General features: G+C 51.2%; 1 protein-coding gene, 7 non-coding genes and 1 pseudogene across 10 annotated transcripts; 1 reads left to right on the top strand and 8 right to left on the bottom strand.

Moving 5' to 3' along the window:
* Nucleotides 1-772: 772 nt before the first annotated feature.
* Nucleotides 773-1,904, bottom strand: LOC125927671 (DNA-directed RNA polymerases I, II, and III subunit RPABC4-like; annotated as a pseudogene).
* A 3,235-nt stretch (nucleotides 1,905-5,139) lies between these two features.
* Nucleotides 5,140-9,655, bottom strand: AURKB (aurora kinase B). Of its 3 annotated transcripts, none has more exons than XM_049636990.1 (9): nucleotides 9,550-9,655; nucleotides 9,152-9,248; nucleotides 7,741-7,843; nucleotides 7,578-7,632; nucleotides 7,190-7,384; nucleotides 6,825-6,963; nucleotides 6,555-6,703; nucleotides 5,595-5,769; nucleotides 5,140-5,452 (listed from the first exon to the last, which is right to left on the bottom strand). In XM_049636990.1, the coding sequence occupies exons 2-9, from the start codon at nucleotides 9,197-9,199 to the stop codon at nucleotides 5,279-5,281; spliced, it is 1,038 nt and encodes a 345-aa protein (XP_049492947.1). In that variant the 5' UTR covers nucleotides 9,200-9,248; nucleotides 9,550-9,655; the 3' UTR covers nucleotides 5,140-5,278. The 3 variants fall into 3 exon arrangements, with proteins under 3 accessions (XP_049492947.1, XP_049492948.1, XP_049492949.1); XM_049636991.1 differs by having other exon boundaries at nucleotides 7,190-7,381; XM_049636992.1 differs by lacking the exons at nucleotides 7,578-7,632; nucleotides 7,741-7,843; nucleotides 9,152-9,248; nucleotides 9,550-9,655 and having other exon boundaries at nucleotides 6,815-6,963; nucleotides 7,190-7,277.
* Nucleotides 9,656-17,932: 8,277 nt separating this feature from the next.
* On the bottom strand, nucleotides 17,933-18,004 carry TRNAW-CCA (transfer RNA tryptophan (anticodon CCA)). The gene has a single exon. It is a non-coding gene; the product is annotated as a tRNA-Trp (tRNA).
* A 513-nt stretch (nucleotides 18,005-18,517) lies between these two features.
* On the top strand, nucleotides 18,518-18,589 carry TRNAG-UCC (transfer RNA glycine (anticodon UCC)). Its single transcript has one exon. It is a non-coding gene; the product is annotated as a tRNA-Gly (tRNA).
* A 266-nt stretch (nucleotides 18,590-18,855) lies between these two features.
* TRNAD-GUC (transfer RNA aspartic acid (anticodon GUC)) lies at nucleotides 18,856-18,927 on the bottom strand. Its single transcript has one exon. It is a non-coding gene; the product is annotated as a tRNA-Asp (tRNA).
* A 464-nt stretch (nucleotides 18,928-19,391) lies between these two features.
* TRNAP-CGG (transfer RNA proline (anticodon CGG)) lies at nucleotides 19,392-19,463 on the bottom strand. Its single transcript has one exon. It is a non-coding gene; the product is annotated as a tRNA-Pro (tRNA).
* Nucleotides 19,464-22,679: 3,216 nt separating this feature from the next.
* On the bottom strand, nucleotides 22,680-22,753 carry TRNAT-AGU (transfer RNA threonine (anticodon AGU)). Its single transcript has one exon. It is a non-coding gene; the product is annotated as a tRNA-Thr (tRNA).
* Nucleotides 22,754-23,055: 302 nt separating this feature from the next.
* On the bottom strand, nucleotides 23,056-23,137 carry TRNAS-AGA (transfer RNA serine (anticodon AGA)). The gene has a single exon. It is a non-coding gene; the product is annotated as a tRNA-Ser (tRNA).
* A 402-nt stretch (nucleotides 23,138-23,539) lies between these two features.
* Nucleotides 23,540-23,613, bottom strand: TRNAI-AAU (transfer RNA isoleucine (anticodon AAU)). The gene has a single exon. It is a non-coding gene; the product is annotated as a tRNA-Ile (tRNA).
* Nucleotides 23,614-23,707: the final 94 nt, after the last annotated feature.

Here is a 23,707-nt window from a genome sequence, read left to right as displayed (position 1 = left end):
AATAAACCATCAGCCCAATGGTCTACTCTAAGCTTCTTCCCCCTCTCTGGGACTGTTACCGCCACCCCCCACCCACCCACCCCCGTCTTCCCTTTACCCCCCATCAGGCAGGGGTTCTTTATTCAGCAAGTGATAGAAAAAAATACAAATTGAACCAACAACAACATTAAAAGAAGGGGACTGTGCTGCGTCGTGAAATAATGGTCTCAAGATAGAGTGTGCATCATAGAAGCCTGAATCCAATGGGCTAAAGATGTCACGAAGGACCTGGTTTCAGTCTCTGGGGGCAGCTTTATTCTAAGTTCGCTTCCTCATGGTGGCAACATGGCTATGTTGTTTGTCATTCTTCAGAGGTTGTGCTAGTCTCTTTGGGCTCCTATAACAAAATGCCATAATCCAGGTGTCTTATACAACAAACATTATGTCTGACACTTCTAGAGTCTGGGAAGTCCAGGATGCCAGCTGATTTGGTTCCCTCTTCCTGTCTTCTCCAGGCATCTCACACCGCATTATGCCCACCTAGAGCTAGGAGGGCAGGTCAGTTGCCTCCAAACCTGGCCGCTAACACAATGGGGGAGAGGGCAGGGGCCGTGGGGGAGCATCCACAGGATGTACATTAGGGGCCGGCGAGGTATGGCCCATGGGCCAAATCCAGCTCACGTCCATTTTTTTTTTTCAGTTTATTCATTTATTTTGATAGAGAGTGAGAAAACGAGCAGGGGAGGGGCAGAGAGAGAGGGAGGGAGAGAGAATCCCAAGCAGGCTCCACACCATCAGCACTGAGTTCAAGCAGGGCTTGAACTCACGAACTGTAAGATCATGACCCCAGCCAAGATCAAGAATCCGATGCTCAACCGAGTGCACCTCCCAGGCACCCCCAGTGAAGGCTTTTTAAAGTAAGACCAAAAGTCAGATACCATAAAGGAAACAGATGACAAGACTTGACAATATAATACTAGAAAATTCCAAGATAGAAAACCACCCAATAAACTACATTAAAAGACGAATTGCAGACAGGGAAAAAAATATTGGCCAAGTGTATGACAAATTGTTAATAGCCCTTGATCTTACAAGCAAATCAGCCAAAGATATATAAACAGGAAGGTGGCCGAGGATTCCAGGGTCGGTAAATTCAGTAACTCCACAAAACCACCGAGGACCCTGGTTCTTTCCATCTTTATGTTCTATCGTTCTATGTTAATCTTTTTTAAAAGATTTTTATTTTTTAATTTTTTAATGTTTATTTATTTTTGAGAGAGAGAGAAACAGAGTGTGAGAGAGGGAGGAACAGAGAGAGAGGGGGACACAGAATCCAAGGCAAGCTCCAGGCATCAGCACAGAGCCTCGCGGGGCTTGAACTCATGAACTGTTTGATCATGACCTGAGCCAAAGTCGGATGCTTAACTGACTGAGCCACCCAGGCACCCCTCTGTCAATCTTTTTTTTTTTTTTTTCATTTTAAAATGAAACCATGTAAAAAGTAAAATAAAATGAAATCACGTGTATGTAGTCATACTCATAAAGATAAACACACTAATCGAAAGTTATGCAACATTAACAGCAGATCCAAATACAAACCAAGATAATCCTCTGAATTTTATATTTCATCGAGCCTCAAAAATAACCAATCTTTTAGTCCTTTTCTTGTACGTTATTCTGTATCCACATTCTCTGCATCTGATTGGATCCCCGGATTTTACCTCAGTTTTCTCTGTGACGTTCTCTGCGGGTATGTATCACGGGCTGCTGCTTTGGGGGTTGACGGTCTTTCTGGGTGTCCATTGATAGTCCCTCCAGATCCCAACCAGCCGATTCCCTACCCACCTAGCCCCGAGAAACTTCTCACTCTGTGCTTCGGGACAGATTACTGCCAATCTGTGTCGACCTCAGCTGTCCCCGTGGGCACAGAATGTCTGCCACACATCCGGTTATCTCAGGAACTAGTTTCGTGGTATTAGAGGTCAGTTGGTCAGTCGGATCAATACCACCCAGTTCTGTTTCAAGCCACATCATTAGGAGACAGTGTGTGACACTCATACAGCTTTCCCAGCTGCTAGTCTCATTCATTCACGTGATCAGCTGAGGCGCACAATATATAAATCTGGGTAGAAAGTGTGATGCCACAGATAAGACCAGACAGGGTTTGGACCTCTGCAGAGCTCACTAAGGTACAGGGACCCTGAGGAAACGTGGCCTTTCTCTTCAACCTATTCCAAACGTAGAAAGCCACTGCCTTGGGATGCAGCCAGCGTGTGGGACTTTGAGAGAGCCAGCAGGGGAGAGCCAGAGAGGGAGAGATAGAGAGAGAATCCGAAGCAGGCTCCACACGGTCAGCACAGAGCCCCATGCAGGGCTCGAACCCACAAACCGTGAGATCGTGACCCCAACCAAAACCAAGAGCCCGGTGCTTAACTGACTGAGCCACCCATGCGCTCGAGGCTAGATTTTTAAATCTAGTTACGCCTGCACTTGAGAACAGACTGTTATAAGCAAGGTAGGATTGTTATTTCCATCTTAAATGCTCATAAAGATTGAACAACACGGCCAAGGTCACATGACTAAAAAACAGTGGAGAAAGAACTAGAACTCAGGGGTGCTGGCCAGAAACGAAAGCTCATTCCTCCATAGAGCTCCCCCCACGGTGAAGGGAGCGGATCACTTCTTATTGGTCTCGCCAGTGCCCGCACCACCCACAGAAATGCAGACCAGGAAGACACCAGATCCTCCCCCGCCAAAAGAAGAGGGGGGTGGCTTGTCATTTTTCTGTCGTCGTCTGTTCAGTGGAAAGGTAAGGTGATCGATCAGCAAGCGCCCAGAGAGAACAAATGTTCCAAGATCAGCTGGAGTCGGCGTAAGGATAGCTTTACTTAAAACAACATCACCTAGGACAGCTGTCGCCCCCCAGGACACCCCCGGACCCAGGCCCTTGTGTTCTTTGTAGGGTTTGTCAAGCAGGGTGTCTGTGGAGTGGGCCGAGGGGTGGAATGTAGCATTATGCGGGATATAGACTTGCCCTATTCTCCCATCATTTGGATAAGGGGGCGGCTCTCGCGGGGACAGGTGGAATTTTCATGAATAAGGAGAGGGTGCCTCTTGGAAAAGCAAACGTCACTGACCAAAGGTCGTGACACAGATTGTTCCCGTTACTCAAAGGAGGCTGCGGGGTGGCATTCTGGACAGAGGCAAGAGCAAGGGCAAAGGCCTGGAGGTGGAAACAAACTTGGCAATGCCCAAGGAACAGCCAGGAGGCCATCAATCAATTAATGACTGATGGAAGGGGGAGGGCAGTTGGGAGATGAGCTTGGAGTCGTTTTCAACTCGGGCTTTTGGTGATTTTTTAGTTTATTTATTCTGAAAGAGGCAGTGAGAGCAGGAGCTGGGGCAGGGGAAGAGAGAGAGAGAGAGAGAGAGAGAGAGAGAGAGAGAATCCCAAGCAGTCTCCACGCAGGGTCAGTGCAGAGCCCAACATGGGGCTGGAACCCATGAAAACGTGAGGTCATCTCCTGCACCGAAATTGAGGGTTGGATGCTTACCCGACTGAGCCGCCCAGGCACCCCTCGACTCAGACTCGTAAAACAGATGGATGTCTGGGTCTCCACCGAGGGCGTTTCAACCTGAGTTTGTTAGGCTGATGTGTGAGCGGTTTTGTTTTCTTTGTAAGCCCCTCCAGGTGATCCTAAGGCATGTAGGCAGGGTTGAAAATCGGTAGATGACCTTGTTGAGGAACGAGTTTGGATTTTATTCCAAGTATGCTAACTTCCCATGTGGAAAACGCGCCGGGAATAGAAACAGGCAGAACAGCTAGGAGGTGGGATGAACTAGGGTGAGAGGAGCCACGTTTGTGAGTCAGGGCTGGGACCTGGCAGGTTTCGCTGGCGGTAGGAAGGGGGGGGTTGGCAGAGAAGAAAAGGGAGAGGGGCGCCTGGGTGGCTCAGTCAGTTAAGCGTCTGACTTCAGCTCAGGTCACAGTCTCCCAGTGTGTGGAGCCTGCTTTGGATTCTGTGTCTCCCTCTCTCTCTTTGTCCCTCCCCCACTCGTGCTCTCTCTCTCTCTCTCTCTCTCTCTCAAAAATAAACATTAAAAAAATTTAAAGGGAGAGAAACTAGAAATTAAAAAAAAAAGGCCTTATACATCATTCGATAATTTTATTTATTTTTCAAAATGTTTAATTTTGAGAGAGAGAGAGAGAGAGAGAGCAGGGGAGGGGCAGAGAGCAAGAGAGAGACAGAGGATCCAAAGCAGTATCTGCACTGACAGCCAAGAGCCTGACACGGGGCTCGAACTCACAAACCATGAGATCATGACCTGAGCCAATGTCGACCACTCACCCGACTGAGCCACCCAGGTGCCCCCGAAACAAGAACACTGATTTAAAAAAACAATTTTTTTTAACTACACGAAGTATAAAAAAGGAAATTTATTCACATACTTGGCCTTGATCAAAAGAGCAAATAACCAACAGAGGCAGAAAAAGCATTTGATGAAAGTCAACACCTGTTCGGGAGACCAAAAAACCAAACCCTTCCTTAATCTGATAAAGAAAGAACCTTTTTTCCCCCTAGACCTACATGGTAGCAGTAAGCACTGAGTTCCTGTTCCAGTTCTGTGCATCTATAGATGCACAGAAAATAAATGTGTGCGCTGTGGAAAGGGATCAGTACACCATTGTAGCATGGCGTTCACGAATACGGACGTTAAAAGTGGGCTCTCCCATCACGACCCTTGTGACTTCCGGTGGACCACGTAGCCTCTCTGTGTGTCCGTTTCCTTATCCCTCCTGTACCAGATTTGAGCGGCAAAACAAAGACAACTTCTAAGGGACAGCAACGTTCAGTTGCTCCTAGGTTGGTGGAGACTGAACCAGAAGGAAAGGCTTAGAGGGGCAGCATTTGAGAGAAGAGGAGGAGGGGAGAGGCAAGTGATGTTCAGGGGCAGCAGAGGGGATCTGAGGCCCCAGCGGCCAGGCCCTGGGGGCCAGAGCAGAGGAAGAAATGACGGGGGTGGCTGCTGGCTGGCTGGGGACGTCGGTGCAGTGCCTGCCTGGCCCCCATCCCCTCCCTCTAGGGGAAACTCCCCCCACAGCAGTCTCTACCTGTGAAAGTCTAAACTCGTCCCTATAAAAAGCTTCCATATAAATGCTTCTGTATAAAAAGCTTCAGCCTTTATTAAATAAAAAGGAGGTAGAAGACAGACAGAGGAACAGGCCGGGTACCCCTCCTTCCAAATACACAGATACAGGCATACAGACAGACACAACCGAATGAATGACAGGGACAAGTCACGGGACAGACTGAAGGGCGGAGGGAGGCAGCACCCTCCGAGAGTGGGCCCGGACCCAAGGGTGGGCCGAGACCTGGGCCAAGGGCAGCCGTTCCGAGGGGTTATGCTTGAGCAGCTTGGAGATGAGGTCCTGGGCTCCCGTGGGCACGGAGGGGGGGAACTTGAGGTCTACCTGGAGAAGGAGAGGAAGAAGGGCCCCCGTAGGTTTATCCCTGACCACCCAGTTCACTTGGACAATGACCTAGGGCCCAGCCCCTGCCGGCCCCTGGCCTCTGCGCGAAGCCCCCGCCAGGCACCGGGGCCCACCCTCCTACCTTGACGATGCGCCGATAGGTCTCATTGTGTGAAGCGCTCTCGAAGGGCGGGTTTCCCACCAGCAGCTCATAGCAAAGGACCCCGATGCACCACAGATCCACTTTCTCGTTGTGCGTGCGCCCTTCAATCATTTCTGGAGGCAGGTAGTCCAAGGTGCCGCACATCGTCTTCCTCCTGGGTGGATTGGGGAGGGGGAAGAGACCCCAGATAAAGATGGCCTCTCTTTTCCCCGCCATTCGACAGACAGCCAAGCGACCCCCAGCATGCGCCAGCGGGGTGTCTCAACCAGACTCTGACGGGGCCCTGGGGGCAGGACTAGGTACAACCCAGAGTGGGGCGCCTGGGTGGCTCAGTCGGTTAAGGGTTAAGCGTCCGACTTCGGCTCAGGTCGTGATCTCGCGGTTCGTGGGTTCGAGCCCCGCGTCAGGCTCTGTGCTGACAGCTCAGAGCCTGGAGCCTGGAGCCTGCTCCGGACTCTGTGTCTCCCTCTCTCTCTCTGCCTCTCCCTCCCCCCACACCTCAAAAATAAATAAGTAAACATTACGAAAAAAATAGAGGTAGAATGGCACACAGGGGGATGTACCTGGAAATAATCAGATCTAAGGGCAACGCTCATCTTAGAAGTAAAGGAAAAACTGGGGGTGAACTGGGGACATGTCAAAAGTCCAGGAAGCATGGCCCTGCTGAAATAAATCAGGTTCCATCTCTATCGTGCGATACTATGGAGCCATTACAGATGATGTGGGAACATCCTCAGCAACATGGCAAGAGGGTCCCAACATATTCAGCAGGAAATCTGGGCAACAAAATTGTGGGTCACCTATTCTTGGAAAGATATTGCTGTGTCTCTATGGACAGGAGGACAAACCCACATGTGTCTAGGTAAGGAGCTCTGGAGTGGTATTATTTTGACCGCCCCAGCCATTCACCCCTAGGGCAGGGCTCCTGGCCCACTATACCTCAGGGAGGGGGCATGCACAGACCAGCCAAAGTCGGCGATCTTCAGCTCTCCCTGGAGCCCCAAGAGCAGATTCTCTGGCTTTATGTCTCTGTGAATCACCTTCTTCCCGTGGCAGTACATCAGAGCGTCTGCCAGCTCCTCCATGATCTGGGGGGTAGGGGTGGGGGGGCAATGACAGGATGTCAGACAAGGCTGGACCTCAAGCTACAAGCAGCGGGCCCCTAGCCTCAGGCCCCTGCCAGTGCCCCAGGCGCCCACCCGCCCGGACCGTGGCTGTTCGCTGCTCGTCAAAAGTGCGGCTCTTCTGCAGCTCCTTGTAGAGCTCGCCCCGGGGGGCATACTCCAGAATCAAGTAGATCCTTCGGCGGTCGTAGAAATAGTTGTAGAGACGCAAGATGTTGGGATGCCTGGAGGAGGGAAGGGAGGACTCAGGTTGCATCCTGGCAGAAGGAAATGGGAAAGACAACAGTGCCACGTGGGGCAAACCGGGGTCCCGTTCGGGAGTGGGAGCTCCGGGGCGCTAAGTGGCAGCGGAAAAGGCAGTCTGGATGGGGAGGGGGGGAGGGAGGGGGGTGAAAGGGGAGGGGAGGGAGGAGCAGGGAGGGGCTTGGGTCGGTGCACAGGGGCTCGTACTGCAGATGGGCCTGGATTTCGATCTCCCTGCGAAGCTGGTGCTCCACACCCTCCTTTTCTATCTGAGACTTGAACAGGACCTTGAGCGCCACGATGAAATGGCTTTTCTTCTCCCGAGCCAGGTACACGTTGCCAAACTTGCCTTTGCCCAGAGGACGCCCAATCTCAAAGTCATCGATGGTGAAGGATCGCCTGCTTGGAGGTGGGAGGAAGGCAGCCGAGTGACGGCCGGGCAGTCCCCCGAGGTGGGGACTCCCTGAGCCCTGTTTCCCTCTGGAGGGAGTCGAGGAGGGACCGGGCGCTCCTGCCCCGAGCGGCTACCTCTCTCGTTTCCTACCTATTCGCTGTCCTGTCTCCTCCCCCGCCACCCCAAGGCTTGGGTACTCACATGGAGAAGTTGGGGGTCCCACCGCTGTTCTCTACCACCTTCTGGCCGGGGGCGGCTAAGCAAACGACAGGGGAGTTGAGGCCCTCCTTTGATATCTTCATCCCCGCACCCACCCCCTAGACCCTGGTCCGCCCAGCTCAATCCTCTCCCGGGTCCCGGTTACCTGTGGGCTGGGTGTTGGAGCGGCTCATGAGGACAAGCGCGGATGGGGTGGCAGGCTCCTTCCGGAGGACCCTCTGGGGCAGGGTGTTCAGGCCAGGCTGAGTCTGAGAAGGAGCAGGGGGAGCTCTGAGGGTGCCTTTGTTCCAGGGACCCGCTTGGAATGTGCTACCAGCAGCATTTCAGTACTTGCTGAGGGTCACCCAGCCACCCACCTGTTCAAAGAGGAACACTGAGACCACAGTTTTGCTCAAAACTCCCAAAGCTCCGCTCATCGCTCTGTATTAAAATAGGTTCTTTTTTTTTATGCTTATTTATTTTGAGAGAGAGAGCAGGGGAGGGGCAGAGAGATAGGGAGAGAGAGAATCCCAATCAGGCTCTCCATTGTCAGCGCAGAGCCCAAAGTGGGGCTCGATCCCACGAACCGTGACAGCATGACCTGAACGGAAATGAAGAGTCAGATGGTCCACCAACTGAGCCACCCGGGAGCCCATAAAATGGGTTCTTAATAAGCAACCTAAAGTGGCCTGAGATAAGAAGCAAAGGACTTGGGGCGCCATGGCTCTGTCGGCTAAGCATCCGACTTCAGCTCGGGTCATGATCTCACGGTTCCTGAGTTCGAGCCCTGCATTGGACTCAGTGCTGACAGCTCCGAGCCTCAAGCCTGCTTCGGATTCTGTGTGTGTCTCTCTCTCTCTCTTTCTCTCTCTGCCCCCTCCCCTGCTCACGCACTCTCTCTCTCTTCCTCAAAAATAAACATTAAAAAAAAAATTTTTTTTTTTTTAAAGGACACAGTCACCCCAACACCGAACATTTCACCTCTTCGGCCCTGGCCCACACCACATTCTCAGGCACGAAACTGTCCAACCTCTACAGTCGGGTCCATCTGCAACCCCACGCTCATTCACACCAGCTCCCATCCCAGCGGGCAGTAGAGGGCAGGTAACAAATGCCCCCAATTCAAGGATCGGCAGAGGCACCCTCACTCTCCCTAAAAAGCTCAGTCTAATAAGGCTTAGATGAGGTCCTGGAGGTCTTGAATGTTGCAACAAATTTTAAACTTACATAAACCCGTTCAGAGTCTATTTCCTACTTAGCCTATTATTTCGGGATAAGGTTTGGGAACCACGGAACCTGTCTGCTCGGCCGAGATAGCATTTATACGTGACAAGGAGGCTCAACCCTGTAGAGGGTCCTCGCAGGCTGGTCAGATTCAAGTTGGTAGCGCCTGATAGGATGTAGTTGCAAATGACCGGACCGGGTTCCAGCTACCAAACTCTTGGGACCCAGACGTCGGAGCAAAACCGAGGGCGATTTGGAGGATTCCGCCCCGCCCCCGGCCCCCGCGGGACCTCAAATCCCCAGGCAGGAACTCTCCATGCGGGTGGGGGGAGGGGAAGTGGGACAGCCCTTACCGTCTGCCGGCCGTAGGGCCAGGGGTAGGCGTTCTCCTTCTGGGCCATCCTGGGAGGGAAAGGGGGGAGGAGAGCTGGGCAGACGAGGGAAACAGGGCTGTAGGAAGCAGAAAAAAAAGGGGGAGCGAGAGAGGGAGGGATCGGACCGATCTAGCCGGAAGCGCAGGCCTGGGGCCGGTGACACGGAGCAGGTCAGCTCGCTGGCTCATCGGGGCGCACTGGGGTGCCGGTCTCGCCGCCCCCGCCCTCTCCCTGCGCACCGCCAGTTCGGGACCCTCCCTCTACCCTGGAGCTCCCAGCAGCCCCACGGGTGCGCGCGGGCCCGCCCAACGGACCCCCGACCTGCCCGATCGCCTGGCCTCTCCCAGCGCAAGATCCGCGAAAGGGAGCCGGCTCACCTGGAGCCCGAGCACGGCCACCTTCCGGGCCCCGGGCAAACGACTGAACCTGCCAGGCCCTCCCCCCGCTGAGGCCCTTTCAAATCTCCCGCCGTGGCCCCATTGGCTGAGCGCGCTGTCCATGCCCAATTCTCATTGGCTGGACACCGCGTGACGTAGCGGGTGGCGCCCAAAGTTAGGGGCGGAATATCGCTGGGGTTCTGGCTGAGCAAAGTTTACCTTGTCCGGGAGTCAAAAGATCTCGTATCTTTTCCTTTAATTTAAAATTTTAATGTATCTGGGATGTATCCTTCTGTATGTAGGGACCAGGGTCTTTGTTTCGGACACACGGGGAGTTCATTATGCCAGCGCCGTTTGTGAAGCAAACTCCCTTGTTCCCCCCTCTACAATCTACAGATTCCATGCAACCTCCATCAAAATTCCAGTTACATATTCTACAGAAGCAGAAAAAAAAAAAAAAACCAAAACAGTATCAAATTTGTATGGAACTGCCAAAGAATCCAACTAGCCAAAGCAATGGAGAGAGAACAAAGCTAGTGACAGGACAGACATCACGCTCCCAGATTTCAGGCTGTATTACAAAGCTACAGTAATTCACACAGCGAGGTATTGGCATAAACACCGCCACATAGATCAATGGGACTGAGCAGAGAGCCCAGCAATAAACTCACACATATATGGTTAATTAATTTATGAAAAAGTTGCCAAGAATACACAACGGGGAAAGGGCGGTCTCAATAAATGGTGCTGGGGAAACTGGACAGGTATACAAGCAAAAGAACGAAACTGGATCACTTTCTTACACTAGACACAAAAATGAACTGAAAAGTGATTAATTAAAGACTGGAACGTAAGACCTGAAACCATAAGACTCCTATAAGAAAACACAGGCTGTAGGTTTCTTGACATAGGTCTTGGCAATAATTATTATTATTTTTTTTAACTCTGACAACACAGTCAAAAGCAAGAGCAAAAACAAACAAGCGTGACTTCAGCAAACTGAAGGCCTCTGCAAAGGAAACCGTCGACAAACGAAAAGGCAAGGTGGTGAATGGGAAAAAATATTTACAAAGCGTATACCTGGTAAGGGGCGGATACCCCCAATACCTAATGAACTCACGCAACTTTTTAACAGCAAAAAACAAGCTGATTTAAAAACGGGCTGAATGGGGCGCCTGGGTGGCTCAGTCGGTTGAGCGGCCGACTTCGGCTCAGGTCACGATCTCGCGGTCCGTGAGTTCGAGCCCCACGTCGGGCTCTGTGCTGACAGCTCAGAGCCTGGAGCCTGTTTCAGATTCTGTGTCTCCCTCTCTCTGACCCTCCCCCGTTCATGCTCCGTTCATGCTCTGTCTCTCTCTGTCTCAAAAATAAATAAACGTTTAAAAAAATTTAAAAAAATAAAAAATAAAAACGGGCTGAAGATCAGAATAGACGTTTCTCCAAAGAAGACATATGGATGGCCAAGAAAGACGAGAAAGATGCTTGACATCATTAATCATCAAGGAAATGCAAATCAAAACCACAATGAGACATAGCTTCACACCTGTTCGAATGGTCATCCAAAAGATGGGAAGTAACAAGCACTGGTGAGGATGTGAGAAAAGGGAGCCCTTGTGCACGGTTGGTAGGCATGTAAACTGGTGCAGCCACTGTGGAAAACAGCACGGAGTCATCAAAAACTTAAAGATAGGACTACCGTAGGGCCTGGCAATTCTACCTCTGAGTATTTATCCAAAGAAAAGGAAGGCGAAATTCAAAAAAATATCTGTGTTCCCATGTTCACTGAACATTATTTATAATAGCCCAGGTATGGAAACAACCAAGTGTCTACGGATTCCACTCTAGTGGTTTCTGTTCCTGCCAACTCCTAATCTCCAACTTGGCGGAGACCTCTTGTGGACAACGTGGTCATCTAGCCAGTGTCCATTCTCCTAGCCATTTCCACTTCCAGAAAGCACCTAGAATATTGTGGATCCGAGAGGGAAGCTGGCACCATCGCAAATCCAGGATTGGATGCTGATCGATTTACACCACGACCAGAATCATGGTCATGGTTCGGGGGATAAGCGTGTGACCCAAGTGAGCCAGTTATGGGACTTTTAGGATTCTTGTCCAGAATGCTGGACAGAACTCCTTTTCTCCACAAAACACACCTTGCTGCTGGTGGTACTCCTGAAGGAAGCAGCCTGAGAATGAAGCTTGACCTCGTAGAAGGCAGAAGAGAGGCCTGGGAAGAACCCAAGACTTTGATGATGTTGCTGAGCCTCTGGACGCCTATTCTGCACTTTCCCTAATGCATTGACTTGAGGGTTTGGTTATTTGGGGTCAAAAGAATACTCACGGACACACATCTACAGACCCAGCCTCAAGGGTTCTTAGTCATAGAGTTTGAATAAGTGACGTGAAACTGTTGAGAGTCAATCATTTGACCTACAAAAACACCAGTTTCATATAATTCAGCCAAATGTAAATCCAAGAAGTGCTTATGGGTTTCTCGATCATTTCCTAATGCTTTTGGCTGCAAGTTACAGAAGGCCCAGTTAACAATGGCACAAACAATAGGGATCTATTTTCTCCTGCATAGCAAGAAGTCAGCAAGTACGTAGCTGTTTTGTTAGAGATCTGGATTGCCTTTCTGTGATTCTCTTCACATGTTCCTTATGATTGCAAGATGGCGGCCAATGGTCTGCGCCCCTTTTATCAGGATAAGCAGAAGCCTTTCCAGACTTACCCAATAGATTTCTCCTTGGCCAAAACTGTGTCACATGACTACTGCAAAGGATCCTGGTAAAGTGAGTATCTCTCGTAGCCACTACAGTGAAAACACCAAGGGGTGGGGGGTAGAAATAGCTGTGTGCCACAGTGGCTTGCAATTTCATTCTGGGGAGCCCATGATTAATACAAACGTTCAGAGATCTGTGTGTGATGAGGTATCTCCAGAGATTTGGCAACCAAGGGCACCCCTCTGCCATTTGTGAGAAAATAATTTTGCTTCTGGAGGTGGATTGTTTTTACTTAGGGTCAGCTTAACCCCGCTTCCCGAGATCAGGGAGAGAGTCCACTTCAACTGTAGTGACTTCATCAACGTACTTGGCCTAGAGAGACTAGCTAATGAAAAGCTTTGTGGTGGGGCGCCTGGGTGGCGCAGTCGGTTAAGCGTCCGGCTTCAGCCAGGTCACGATCTCGCGGTCCGTGAGTTCGAGCCCCGCGTCAGGCTCTGGGCTGATGGCTTGGAGCCTATTTCCGATTCTGTGTCTCCCTCTCTCTCTGCCCCTCCCCCGTTCATGCTCTGTCTCTCTCTGTCCCAAAAATAAATAAAAAACGTTGAAAAAAAAAATTAAAAAAAAAAAAAAGAAAAGCTTTGTGAAAATTCTATCACCTGCAGTCTACTTTATTCCTCATGACCTAGTGAAGGGAGATATTTCCAGAATGTGTCAGGAGACGCAGTGCAAGGGTGGGATATGCCTGATCGATCCCATACAGTGTCCCTGTCCCTCCACGGTCTTTAAATTCCCACTTGCACATTTTGCCAGAAGATATTTGGCCTTTCAGGAATATTTGACGGGGCCAGCACAGGACCGGGATTTGCATTATTCATAAACCACAAAACAAAACAAAAACTATCTGTTCTGTCGGCTAGGCAACCATCAGCTGCCTGTTCAAGTTAGTGAACAAAATCCCTGTTGTTTACCCCAGAGCTTCTGGAGAGGTCAGTGAGGGGGAGTTGTCAGTGACCTCCTTGCTGGGGCGTATTTTCCCAAGACTGGGAAGGGGCAGGATTGGATCGTGTTCCAAAGGGACAGGATGTGTTCAGGGCAGAATGGCTGGGATACTATAATGCTCGGGATGCATAGATGTTAGTCCCTTGTATTTCTCATAATGGAATATCTCCCAAAGAAATGTCAATTTCTTTGACATTCTCAGTATCAACCAATAAGCCTCTTTCAGGAATGAGGAGTAGACTCAGAAGGATCTGGAAGGGGCTGGTTTGGGGGGGGGGCCTGGCCAATACTCCCAAGGGGGCGGGGGAAATGGGGAGGGATGGCCAATGGCTACAGGCGTTTCTTTGCAGAGTGATGAAAATGTTCTGGGGGTGCCTGTGTGGCTCAGTCAGTTAAGTGGGGTACTTAGGCTCAAGATTTCACAGTTCGAGAGTTTGAGCCCCACATCGGGCTCTCCACCAACCATACAGAGCCTGCTTGGGATTCTCTCTCTCCACTACCCTCTCTCTCTGCCCCTCCCCAACTTGTGCTTTCTTTCTCTCAAATAGACTTAAAAAAATGAAAAATAATAAAAAAAGGAAACATTCCGTAATCACATCGTGGTGATTGGTGAACAACTGTGTAACCATACTACAACCCTCTGAGTTGTACACATTTAAATGGTTAAGATGGTAAATTTTATGGTAAGTGTATTTTACCACCAAAAAAAATATGGAAAAAAAAGATTACAAAATACTTCAAATACCAGGAATACTTTTTTTTTTCACATCAAGAAGTAAAATTGATCTTTATTATTATTTTTTAATGTTTATTTTTGAGGGGGAGAGAGAGAGAGAGAGAGAGAGAGAGAGAAAAGGGGAGGGGCAGAGACAGAGGGAGAGAGCAAATCCTAAGCTGTCTCCACAGAGTCAGCGCAAAGCTGGATGCAGGGCTTGAATGCACAAGCTGTGAGACCATGACCGGACCCAAAGTTGGACGCCCAACCAACTGAGCCACCCAGATAACCCTAAAACTGATCTTTAAATGAGCTTTTATTTTGCATGCTATCTGCTATGATTTTATCTTATTTTATTTTTTTAATTTAATTTTTTATTTTTTAAAATTTACATCCAAATTAATTAGCATATGGTGCAACAATGATTTCAGGAGTAGATTCCTTAATGCCCCTCCCCCATTTAGCGCATCCTCGCTCCCACACCCTCCAGTAACCCTCAGTTTGTTCTCCATATTTATGAGTCTCTTCTGTTTTGTCCCCCTCCTTGTTTTTTATATTATTTTTGTTTCCCTTCCCTTATGTTCATCTGTTTTGTCTCTTAAAGTTCTCATATGAATGAAGTCATATGATTTTTGTCTTTCTCTGACTTATTTCACGTAGCGTAATACCCTCCAGTTCCATCCATGTAGTTGCAAATGGCAAGATTTCCTTCTTTTTGATTGCCGGGTAATACTCCATTGTATATATATACCACATCTTCTTTATACATTCATCCAGCGATGGACATTTGAGCTCTTTCCATACCTTGGCTATTGTCGATAGTGCTGCTATAAACACGGGGGTGCATGTGTCCCTTCGAAACAGCACACCTGTATCCCGTGGATAAATGCCTAGCGGTGCTATTGCTGGGTCGTAGGGTAGTTCTGTTTTTAGTTTTTTGAGGAAACTCCATACTGTTTTCCAGAGTGACTGCACCAGCTTGCATTCCCACAGGAATACTTTTTAAAGCAATTGCATAACTACTATTCAATTATTTCAATCTTAACCAATTTTTCCCTGTTTGCTTCTGATGTGTGTGTGTGTGTGTGTGTGTGTGTGTGTGTGTGTGAAATAAAAGGCAACCAGGTGAAGCTTCAGTGCAAAAATGTAATAATTAAGTCTATGTATACTGTTTCTTTACTATTTTCTATTGTCTTTTTTCTGAAACTCCTCTGGAGGTAATCAGAGCTTCTAAATCTATCTTCCACATCAGTTAGCTTGTTTTTTCATGCTTTTGAAATTTCTCGTCCCTCTGTTCTGTGCTGTGTTTTGGGTAAATTCTTGAGTTCTATTTTTTTTTAATAGCTAAATCTCTCTCAGACTGTTCCCAGTTTAAGATGTAAGATAGACTTTTTTTTTAAGTTTATTTATTTTAAGAGAGACAGAGACAGTGTGAGTAGGGGAGGGGCAGAGAGAGAGGGAGAGAGAGAATTCCAAGCAGGCTCTGCACTGTCAGTGCAGAGCCCAATGTGGACCTTGAACTCAGGAAACCATGAGATCATGACCTGAGCTGAAACCTAGAGTCGGAGGCTTAACCGACTGAGCCAGCCAGGCACCCCTACCTAGATTTCTTTTATTACATCTGTCATCCATGTGTGAGATTTCTAATTGGTCAGTTGCCTATCCATATGACTTTATTGAATCTTTGTCTTTTTGTCTCATGATTTGATTTTGTTATTTATCTTTTTACATATCCCAGTCACACTTACTTTAAATTCTCTGCCGGACTGCCCCATAGACTTATTTTCATATCTTCCAATTATTGTCTCTGTTCCACTTATGCTTCTTCATACGTTTTGGGATTTGGGTTTGTAATGTCGTCTGGGCCAGAAGAGTGTTTCATTTTGTTGTTTTCTCTCTCTCTCTTCATGTCACACATTGCTCCCTGACCTACAATCTGGCCATTGTTGTTACCTCCTCGCTCCCAGTCAAAAAATCAGTTCTTATCATGCTATCTGGGGGCTCCTGCCTCACTGTGATATTGAGGGTATCTCAAATGCAATCATGGGGGAGAGGGAAAGTTGGACATGTTTCTGGTCTTGAGCCACATCTGAGTCCTCCTGCCCTTTTGGGCCTGTGGTTCCAGGCAGGGAGCTGGTGGTTTGTTTTACAGCCTCCTTTTCTGATACAAGGATAGCGCTGAGGCTCTGGCTTCCCTCTCTGTCCCCAGTCAGGATCCCATTTCATCAGGCCAGTTCAAGGTTTTGCATTTGGACTACTGAATTGTTCATTTGTAAGCCTTTCTATGGCCTTTTAGTTCTCTATATTTTATATTTTATCTATCGGTGCTATGTATCTAAAGCAAAAGGGGTCAGCGTGGGAACTCACTGTCCTGTTTCTGCCAAAAATCCAGGCTTTTTCCGAACCCCAGGTTTTTTGGATCATCCCTAGGTTGGTGTATGATTGACCTCAGCTTCTGTGATGGGGAGTGTGTCAAAGGGGGAAGGCATGTCTGAAACACGAGGCAAGACTCGGCTCTAGTGGATTGTTACTATGTGAAAGCGTAGCCCCCAGGTGTGGACGGATCTTTTGAATTTTCAAGAGAAGCTAGGAATCTAGATTTACGTGTGAAATTGACTGAGCTGTCAATGTTGGCAAATCAGTCACCAAACATGTCTGTGGACTGGATTTGGTCTCTAGACTACAAACATCCCATCCCTAATCCCAGGGCTCTTCTGCACCATAAACCACACTCCGAGGTCATCCTCCCTTCCCCTGGGGCCACTAAGCTTACCTGGTCACTCCTCAGGGGGGCTCTTAGGGAACACCATGCAGGAGAAAGCCTGTGGGCTTGGGCATTACGCGTTTGCCTCTGAGCCCACCACTTGCAATCTGTGTTCTTGGCAAACGGTTCAATCCTGCTGAGTGTCAGCTCTAAGGTGGGCATGGTTATACAGCCTTGCAAGCTGGCTATCAGGATTAATTGAGGAAAGGTCTCTAAAGTGCTTGGCTCCGTGGCTGGCCCACAGCAAGCCCTCAGTGTCAGCTATCATTACGACTAAGGCATCACCTGGCCCCAGTGGATGAGAGCAAGATGTTCTTTACGAATTAAAAGCAGTTCACTGAACCGGGAGAGCAGACAGGGAGTGGAGCAGACAGGGAGGGCCAAACATCGTGCAGGTGTCTGCCCTGTGCGGGGTGCAGAGCTGGCCCAGCCCAGGTCTGGTACTTTCAAACAAACACACGGTTAAGGAAAGAGATGTCCAGGAAGAATTGCCTGCTGGGAAAGACAAGGCTTATAGAGTGGCTGGCCTGTATTTCTTTGGTCCCCCAATAGACCAGAAGCAGCAAAAATGCAGGCGGCTCCAAGCTTCTAGTCACCATTGAGAAGTCTGGAGAACACCTCTCTCTTTTTTTTTAATGTTTATTATTGAGAGACAGAGAGAGACAGAGCGTGAGCAGGGGAGGGGCAGACAGAATCTGAAGCAGGATTCAGGCTCTGAGCTGTCAGCACAGATTCCCTAGCGGGGCTCCAACTCACAAACCAGGAGATCATGACCTGAGCTCAAGTCGCAGGCCCAACCGACTAAGCCACCCAGGCGCCCCTGGAAAACATCTCTTTAATTCATTAATTGTTACTTATAATAATTATCAATTCTTGCTACATCCCTTCCAATAAAGAATCTTTATTGTTCCAAGTACATTTTTCTGAACAAGAACTAGCAGCTCCCCGTGAACAGTTTGTGTTGGGATACCTAAGATATCTGAGATTAAAAGGATCACTACCGGAAAGCTGCAATAGACGTTCCAACATTTGTATTTTAGGAGAAAATCCATACGCTTTGGGAAAAGCAAAATCACAGGAACGCTGAGGTTTGTATTTTTTTCATACGTAGAAACAAACCTTTTTTTCCCCCCTTTCTTTCTCCGAAAAATATCAACATATATCTAAAATTGCAAGCTTTCGTGACCCCGACGTGATTTGAACACGCAACCTTCTGATCTGGAGTCAGACGCGCTACCGTTGCGCCACGAGGCCTCCCTGAGCCGGGGGCTGCACGGATCTCGTGAACAGATCGATCGTCAGCGATAAGGGGCGGAGCCACAGCCTCAGGGCCGGCCCCGAAGGTTCTGTCCGCGTCCTTTCGAGAGCCGGGAATCAAAGCTCCTACTGTGGGTAGATGTGCTCAGGCGCGCTTGGCGCAAGGCTCACTTCTTCACCCTTGCGACACATGGGGTTCGCCCAACAGAGAAGCGATCTGTGCGTTTGGGACTTGTTTCTGGGGGTGACAAAGCCAACGCGGTGTCGCGGCAGTCCTGGCCCCCCAGACAAATCTTAGATATAACCGAGGCTCTCCCAGTGACTCCGAGAGCCCCTTCACATAGGTCCTCTGAACTTCGGTTTCTCATCTGTAGGCTGCGTGTCACCTGCCGCCTCGGTCGCGGCTTCGTTGACGTGCGTCCTGCGCTCGAGCTCGGAGGGGGCTTCTCGCAGGCCCTGCGCCTGCGCACGTTCGGAAGTTCTAGCATCGGGAGCAAGGTCGGCCAGCGGGCGTTGGTGGTATAGTGGTGAGCATAGCTGCCTTCCAAGCAGTTGACCCGGGTTCGATTCCCGGCCAACGCAATGGCCTTCAATTTTTGAACTTTTCGCCGCCCTCTCCGGGATCAGGGGTCTGCCGGGATCCTCTGGCCACCACAGAGGGCTGCGCGCCGAGCTTTTAGAACGAGTGAGGACCCACTATCTTTTACCTTCTTCCTTCCCTTTCCTTCCTCTTATTAAAAAAAAAAAAAAAAGAAAAAAAAAAGAAAAATCACCCCACAGCCCAGGACGGTTGCTTGGTTGCAAGTGGGATTTGTTATAGGGAGAAAAGGGCAAAAGGCGACACGCCTCTCCCCGTCGGGGAATCGAACCCCGGTCTCCCGCGTGACAGGCGGGGATACTCACCACTATACTAACGAGGAAGGAGCTGAAGAGCATGCTCTGCGACTCGAGGATCTGGTGCCCAGCGCGCCCTGGGCCGGGGCTTCGCTCCCTCCGGCCGCTGGGACAAACCTGCGAGAGCTCCTGACGGCGACTGAGCGACTCGGGAAGCCGACCGCCTGCGAGGCCGCGGAGACCCGACTCCCGACAGGTTCCGCCCCCACGCGGGTCCACCCCACGTCACGCACGACCCCAGCCGCCGCGCCAGTCTCGGCACCGCGCAGGAATGAGCGGGGCTGGCCCAGGTCCGCACGCGGCCCTGCGCTCCCCGGCCTGGACCGGCTGTGCCCCGCGAGCTCCCCACGGCCGCCGGGTGTGCGAACAGAACAAAAGAGCTCCCAGCGCACCTGTTCCAGGCTCTCCGCTCGCTTGGCGGGGTCGCAGACCCGCCGTTCCCGCTCGCCAGGCCCCGGCGGCACTCGCTTTTCGCGCCAAAACCGAAGCCGGGCTCGTCCGGGATTTGAACCCGGGACCTCTCGCACCCGAAGCGAGAATCATACCCCTAGACCAACGAGCCGACGCGTAAGTGCGCTCGCGGACGCCTTTAGAGGTCGTACCAGGCTCGCCGCGGTCCTAGGGCCACGGCTCACGGCGGGGGAGCGGCCCCGGCGCGCCCGCAGGGACCACCCGCCCGGTACCGCGGACTCGCGAGCCGGGTCCGGGAACCACCGCTCCCGCCAGCGAACGCCGACTCCTCCCAGGAAATAACGTCGGGGAAGTAGGAGGGAGTGGTCTCGGCCTCCCCCCACCGCCGCGCAGCTCTCCGGGACTACCTTGAGCACCCGAGTTTCCGCTTCCCTGTGGTCATTGTCTCGGTGCCACTCCATAACCTGGGGGCTCAACTCTTGCCGCCTGCTCCCGGCGTCCTCGGACCCAGTCCTCTGGCGCAGAGCTTTAAAGATAGGCGGTGGAGATGCCTGGTTGGGGACAATGAATGAGCCCTGAGATTCCTAGGTGGACATCTGCTCCTCTATCTGTCCCTGCACCTGTCCATCCTCCTGAAGCGACGAGCAGGGTAGGTGCCCAGGCAAGGGAATAATTCCCGGGGCCAAGAAGACCCACGGAGGAGGAGTCATTGAGATGAATGGCTGGCGGGGCGGGGTAGGGGACAGGCTTTCCAACCTGCGTGATTGGGGGCGAGGCGCCAGGTCTGACGACCAGGGCCGTCCCTGCCGTCCAACAGTCCCACCAGCACTGCCTCCAGGATTTCCCACCTGCACAGTCAGGCTCCCCCTACCCTCCCGTCTACCCTCCGCTGTCCGCTTACCTCCTAGGATGGCCGGGAAGGTGACCCTTCTACCTGCCGTCTAAGACCCCCAGAAAGGTGCTCGGAGGCAAACGTCGGCAGGAGTGTGGTCTAAGGCCAGCACACCCGGCCTTGGGGCCTCGCAGGGTCTCCCCGGATGCTATCCCCTCTCAGGGTCTCTAAGCTCTAACTACACTCACCATGCTCTCACCTGGGGGCTGCCTGGAGTCCCCGCAGGAGCTGGTGGAGTCTGCTGCCCGCCACCTGCTCTGCCTTCCCTGCTCTTCCAGCCGGGATCTGGGAGCATCTCTGGGCTGAACCATTTTGTTCCATCGCCCAGTCCTGTGATTTGTGGGGCCAGGCCCTTCCTCATGCCCCGCCCACAGGCACTTTGGTGAGGAGACCTCAGTTCACCACTTGGCTTTTTTCTTTTCCCAGTGTCCCTGGCCAGGCGACGGGGAAGGGGAGCAGAGAGCAGCCCATCCTGTCCCGTCAGCGTCCCAGGCCTTTTCAAGTGGATGAAGCGCTCGGGGCTGGTCTTCTGGCATCTGCCTCCCCTTTACCCTTTCGTCATGTCTCTCTCCTCCTCTTGGGCGCCAGCTTTTCCCCAGGTCTCTAGTTACCACTCTCACCTGGTCTCAGGCACCTAATCTACGCAGAGGCCGAGCCCTACATCCCTCAAAGAACATGGTCCTTTTCCCTAGAAAAACGCATACAACATCAGAGAGTTCACCCACTCCCTGAAGCCCCACCCGTGGACCCCACTTTTAGGATCCAAGAACTGAGGCATAAACTGATTACTGTTGAATTTGCTGTGTTTTAGATTTTCACAGGAGCCAAAGCTTTGCCCGGAGAAATGGAGTTCTAAGCTGCGGCTTCGGGTAGTCACAGTTGCTTGAAAAAGACTGGGTGGGAAAGAGCGAAAAAATATTCTTGGTGAATTGGAGTTGTTTGCACCTCTGCCCCCAGCACTTCGCTAAAGTGCTAAAGATCTGCGGCTCCATCCTGAATATCTGCCTCTTTTCAGACTCTACATCCGACCATTTACTGAGTCCATCTGACCATTTATCGACCATAAACATGCCTTGCATTTAACCCCTCCTTTCCGTGTCTTCTACAACTGCCCTGGTGCAAGCCTTTGACATTTCTATCACTAACCATCTCCGCCCTCCCAACACACACACACACACACACACACACACACACACACACACACACACACTCTGATCCCTTGTGTTATTCTTTTATGTAGCATCTATCTAGTGTATTGTCTAATTTAATATTTAAAACACTTTCGTTGTGTTTATTGTTCCCTGCTGTATTTCCAGCACCTGGAACACTGGCTGATATACAGTACTCGTCGTTTAAGAGAACGTGTGGCAAATTTCCACTGGTCTTCAAGACTTAGCTCACCTCCTCCAGAAAGCCTCCCCTGATCACTCTCTACTCTTAGTCCCCATGAGATGCTCCTTCTCTCCGTGTTGTCACAGCATCCTGTCCCTGCCCTGAGCGCATTGGGTTGTGATTTCCTCTTCCTTCTCACGAGCCCTTGGAGAAAACGGGGTGTGCCTTGACGCACATAATGCAGTCCACGTTTTAGCACGAACTTTGGGTGGTGCGGCATCGAGACCTGTCATCTCCAGAGAGCAATTCCTTCTAGACCATACTTCGGCTCAGACATTTTAGAATGGTTCGGGAGCCAAAGGCTTGTATCAATGTATCGAGATCTTTCTGCCTGTCTTCCAGGAAGGTTTAGGCCCTGCCAACCGCCTACTTCCTGCCTCCTCCATCCACAGCCTTTCGAGGTCGGCTTCAGGGTTCCAGAAGTGCGCCCCCAGGGCTTCCGCGCTTGACCTTGTGGAGCCCCCCCCCCCTCCCCCGCAAAGACCGCTCTTCTGCTCTCACCCTGCCCGCATTCGTGGTGCCAGCCCGTCAGCACCCTCTTGGAGCAAAGCGGATGGCACGGTTTCTCTGCTAACTCCTAACCCTGACTTTCCGCTAATATAGACCAATGAAGGTAACTGTGCGTGAAAGAGCAGTATATACAATATGCACCCTCCCCAAATTCTTTCTAATGAAAAAAAGTATTAAAAATACATATGTACATATGTAATTTTGAGGCCCCAACCCCCCAAAATACAACGAAGAACCACACCAAACAAGGCGGCTCAGGCGCCCCGGGGCGTCCTGGGGTAGAGACTGGGCGGGGGTGGGGGTGGGGGCTCCTCTCGCGGGGTTCGAGGCTAGCCCACCCGCACAGCCGGTGCCACAGCAGCTGCTCAAAGGAAGACGTAGGCCGGGTCGGAGGGGCGAGCTTTTGGAGCGGTGGTGTCCCGGGAGTGGCAAGTCGTTTCAGCGGGAAGTCTGGGTGCTCCGAGGGCGGAACTGGAGCCCTTGCTCCCCTGGTGTAAAAAGCACCCGATACACCCATTAAAGAATATGGATTTAGCGACAAAACGTTAAAAACCTCCGCTAGGGCTGAAATAAAGGCACCGCTGGGATTCGAACCCAGGATCTCCTGTTTACTAGACAGGCGCTTTAACCAACTAAGCCACGGCGCCAAAGACACCCAGCTTCCTTCCGAAGCTGCACTACAGGAATAGAGTGCTCGGAGCGCGGCCGCGGCACCTTCAGACTTTTCTAAAACTAGTTTCCGCAGAGCGGCGGGATTCGGCATCGCCCTCTCGCCGTGGGATGCCCACAGGGTCGAAAGGAATAAAACAAACATATGAACCCTAGGCAGAAGTGCTGGCTCGGGGTACCCCCGGGAGTGTAGGATCGCTGACATCCAGATCCTGCGGGATCGGTCTCTGACCTTGGACACAGAGGGACGCGGCCAGAACGTCGGAGAAGCAAAAGCGTGCGTAGTCGGCAGGATTCGAACCTGCGCGGGGAGACCCCAATGGATTTCTAGTCCATCGCCTTAACCACTCGGCCACGACTACACCGTCTGAGGGAAGTCCTCGTGCTAGCCTTTCTCAGTTCACAAACCCTGCAGACACGGCCCCGAGCAACTTTGGGGTTCCGGAGCCGAGAGAGCGCGGATACAGCACCAGCAGGGAACTTGGAGCCGCCGCGCCCCGCCTCCCTGGGCTCCTCCGCCGGGACCTGACCCTGTCCCCCACCGCCTCCCGGGGAAGGCTCCCTCCGCCCGGGGACCTCCCTTCCAAGCCTGGCAGTGTGCTAGCGATTTGAGAGGCGGTGGGTGCCATGTCGTCTGCGATCAAAAGTCATCGGTTCCGCGCAGAAACTTGTGGGTTGTAAACAGCAGGTGTGCGGAGGGGAGGAGGGATGGGCAAGGGGAGAAGAAAAAAAAAAAAAAAAAAAAAAAGATAAAAAGACCGCTGTGGCCCGTACGGGGATCGAACCCGCGACCTTGGCGTTATTAGCACCACGCTCTAACCAACTGAGCTAACCGGCCAGCTGCGCCAAAAGAGTGGCTCAAGTCTCTACATATGCATCACTCAATTATAGGCAATGCCACCAGACGACCCACGACGTCACGACCGAAAAGT

The sequence above is a fragment of the Panthera uncia genome, chromosome E1, assembly GCF_023721935.1.
Source record: "Panthera uncia isolate 11264 chromosome E1, Puncia_PCG_1.0, whole genome shotgun sequence".
Classification (NCBI taxonomy): domain Eukaryota; kingdom Metazoa; phylum Chordata; class Mammalia; order Carnivora; family Felidae; genus Panthera; species Panthera uncia.
The sequence above is the reverse complement of the archived record's forward strand: the minus strand, read 5'-3'. Positions and strand labels throughout refer to the sequence as shown.

Coding starts and splice junctions, on each gene's coding strand:
- AURKB (XM_049636990.1), bottom strand. CDS start 9,199: ATGGCCCAGAAGGAGAACGCCTACCCCTGGCCCTACGGCCGGCAGACG. Junction 7,633..7,740: donor CTCCAACACCCAGCCCACAG/GTAACCGGGACC, acceptor TCGTTTGCTTAG/CCGCCCCCGGCCAGAAGGTG. Junction 5,770..6,554: donor GTGCATGCCCCCTCCCTGAG/GTATAGTGGGCC, acceptor CAATCCACCCAG/GAGGAAGACGATGTGCGGCA.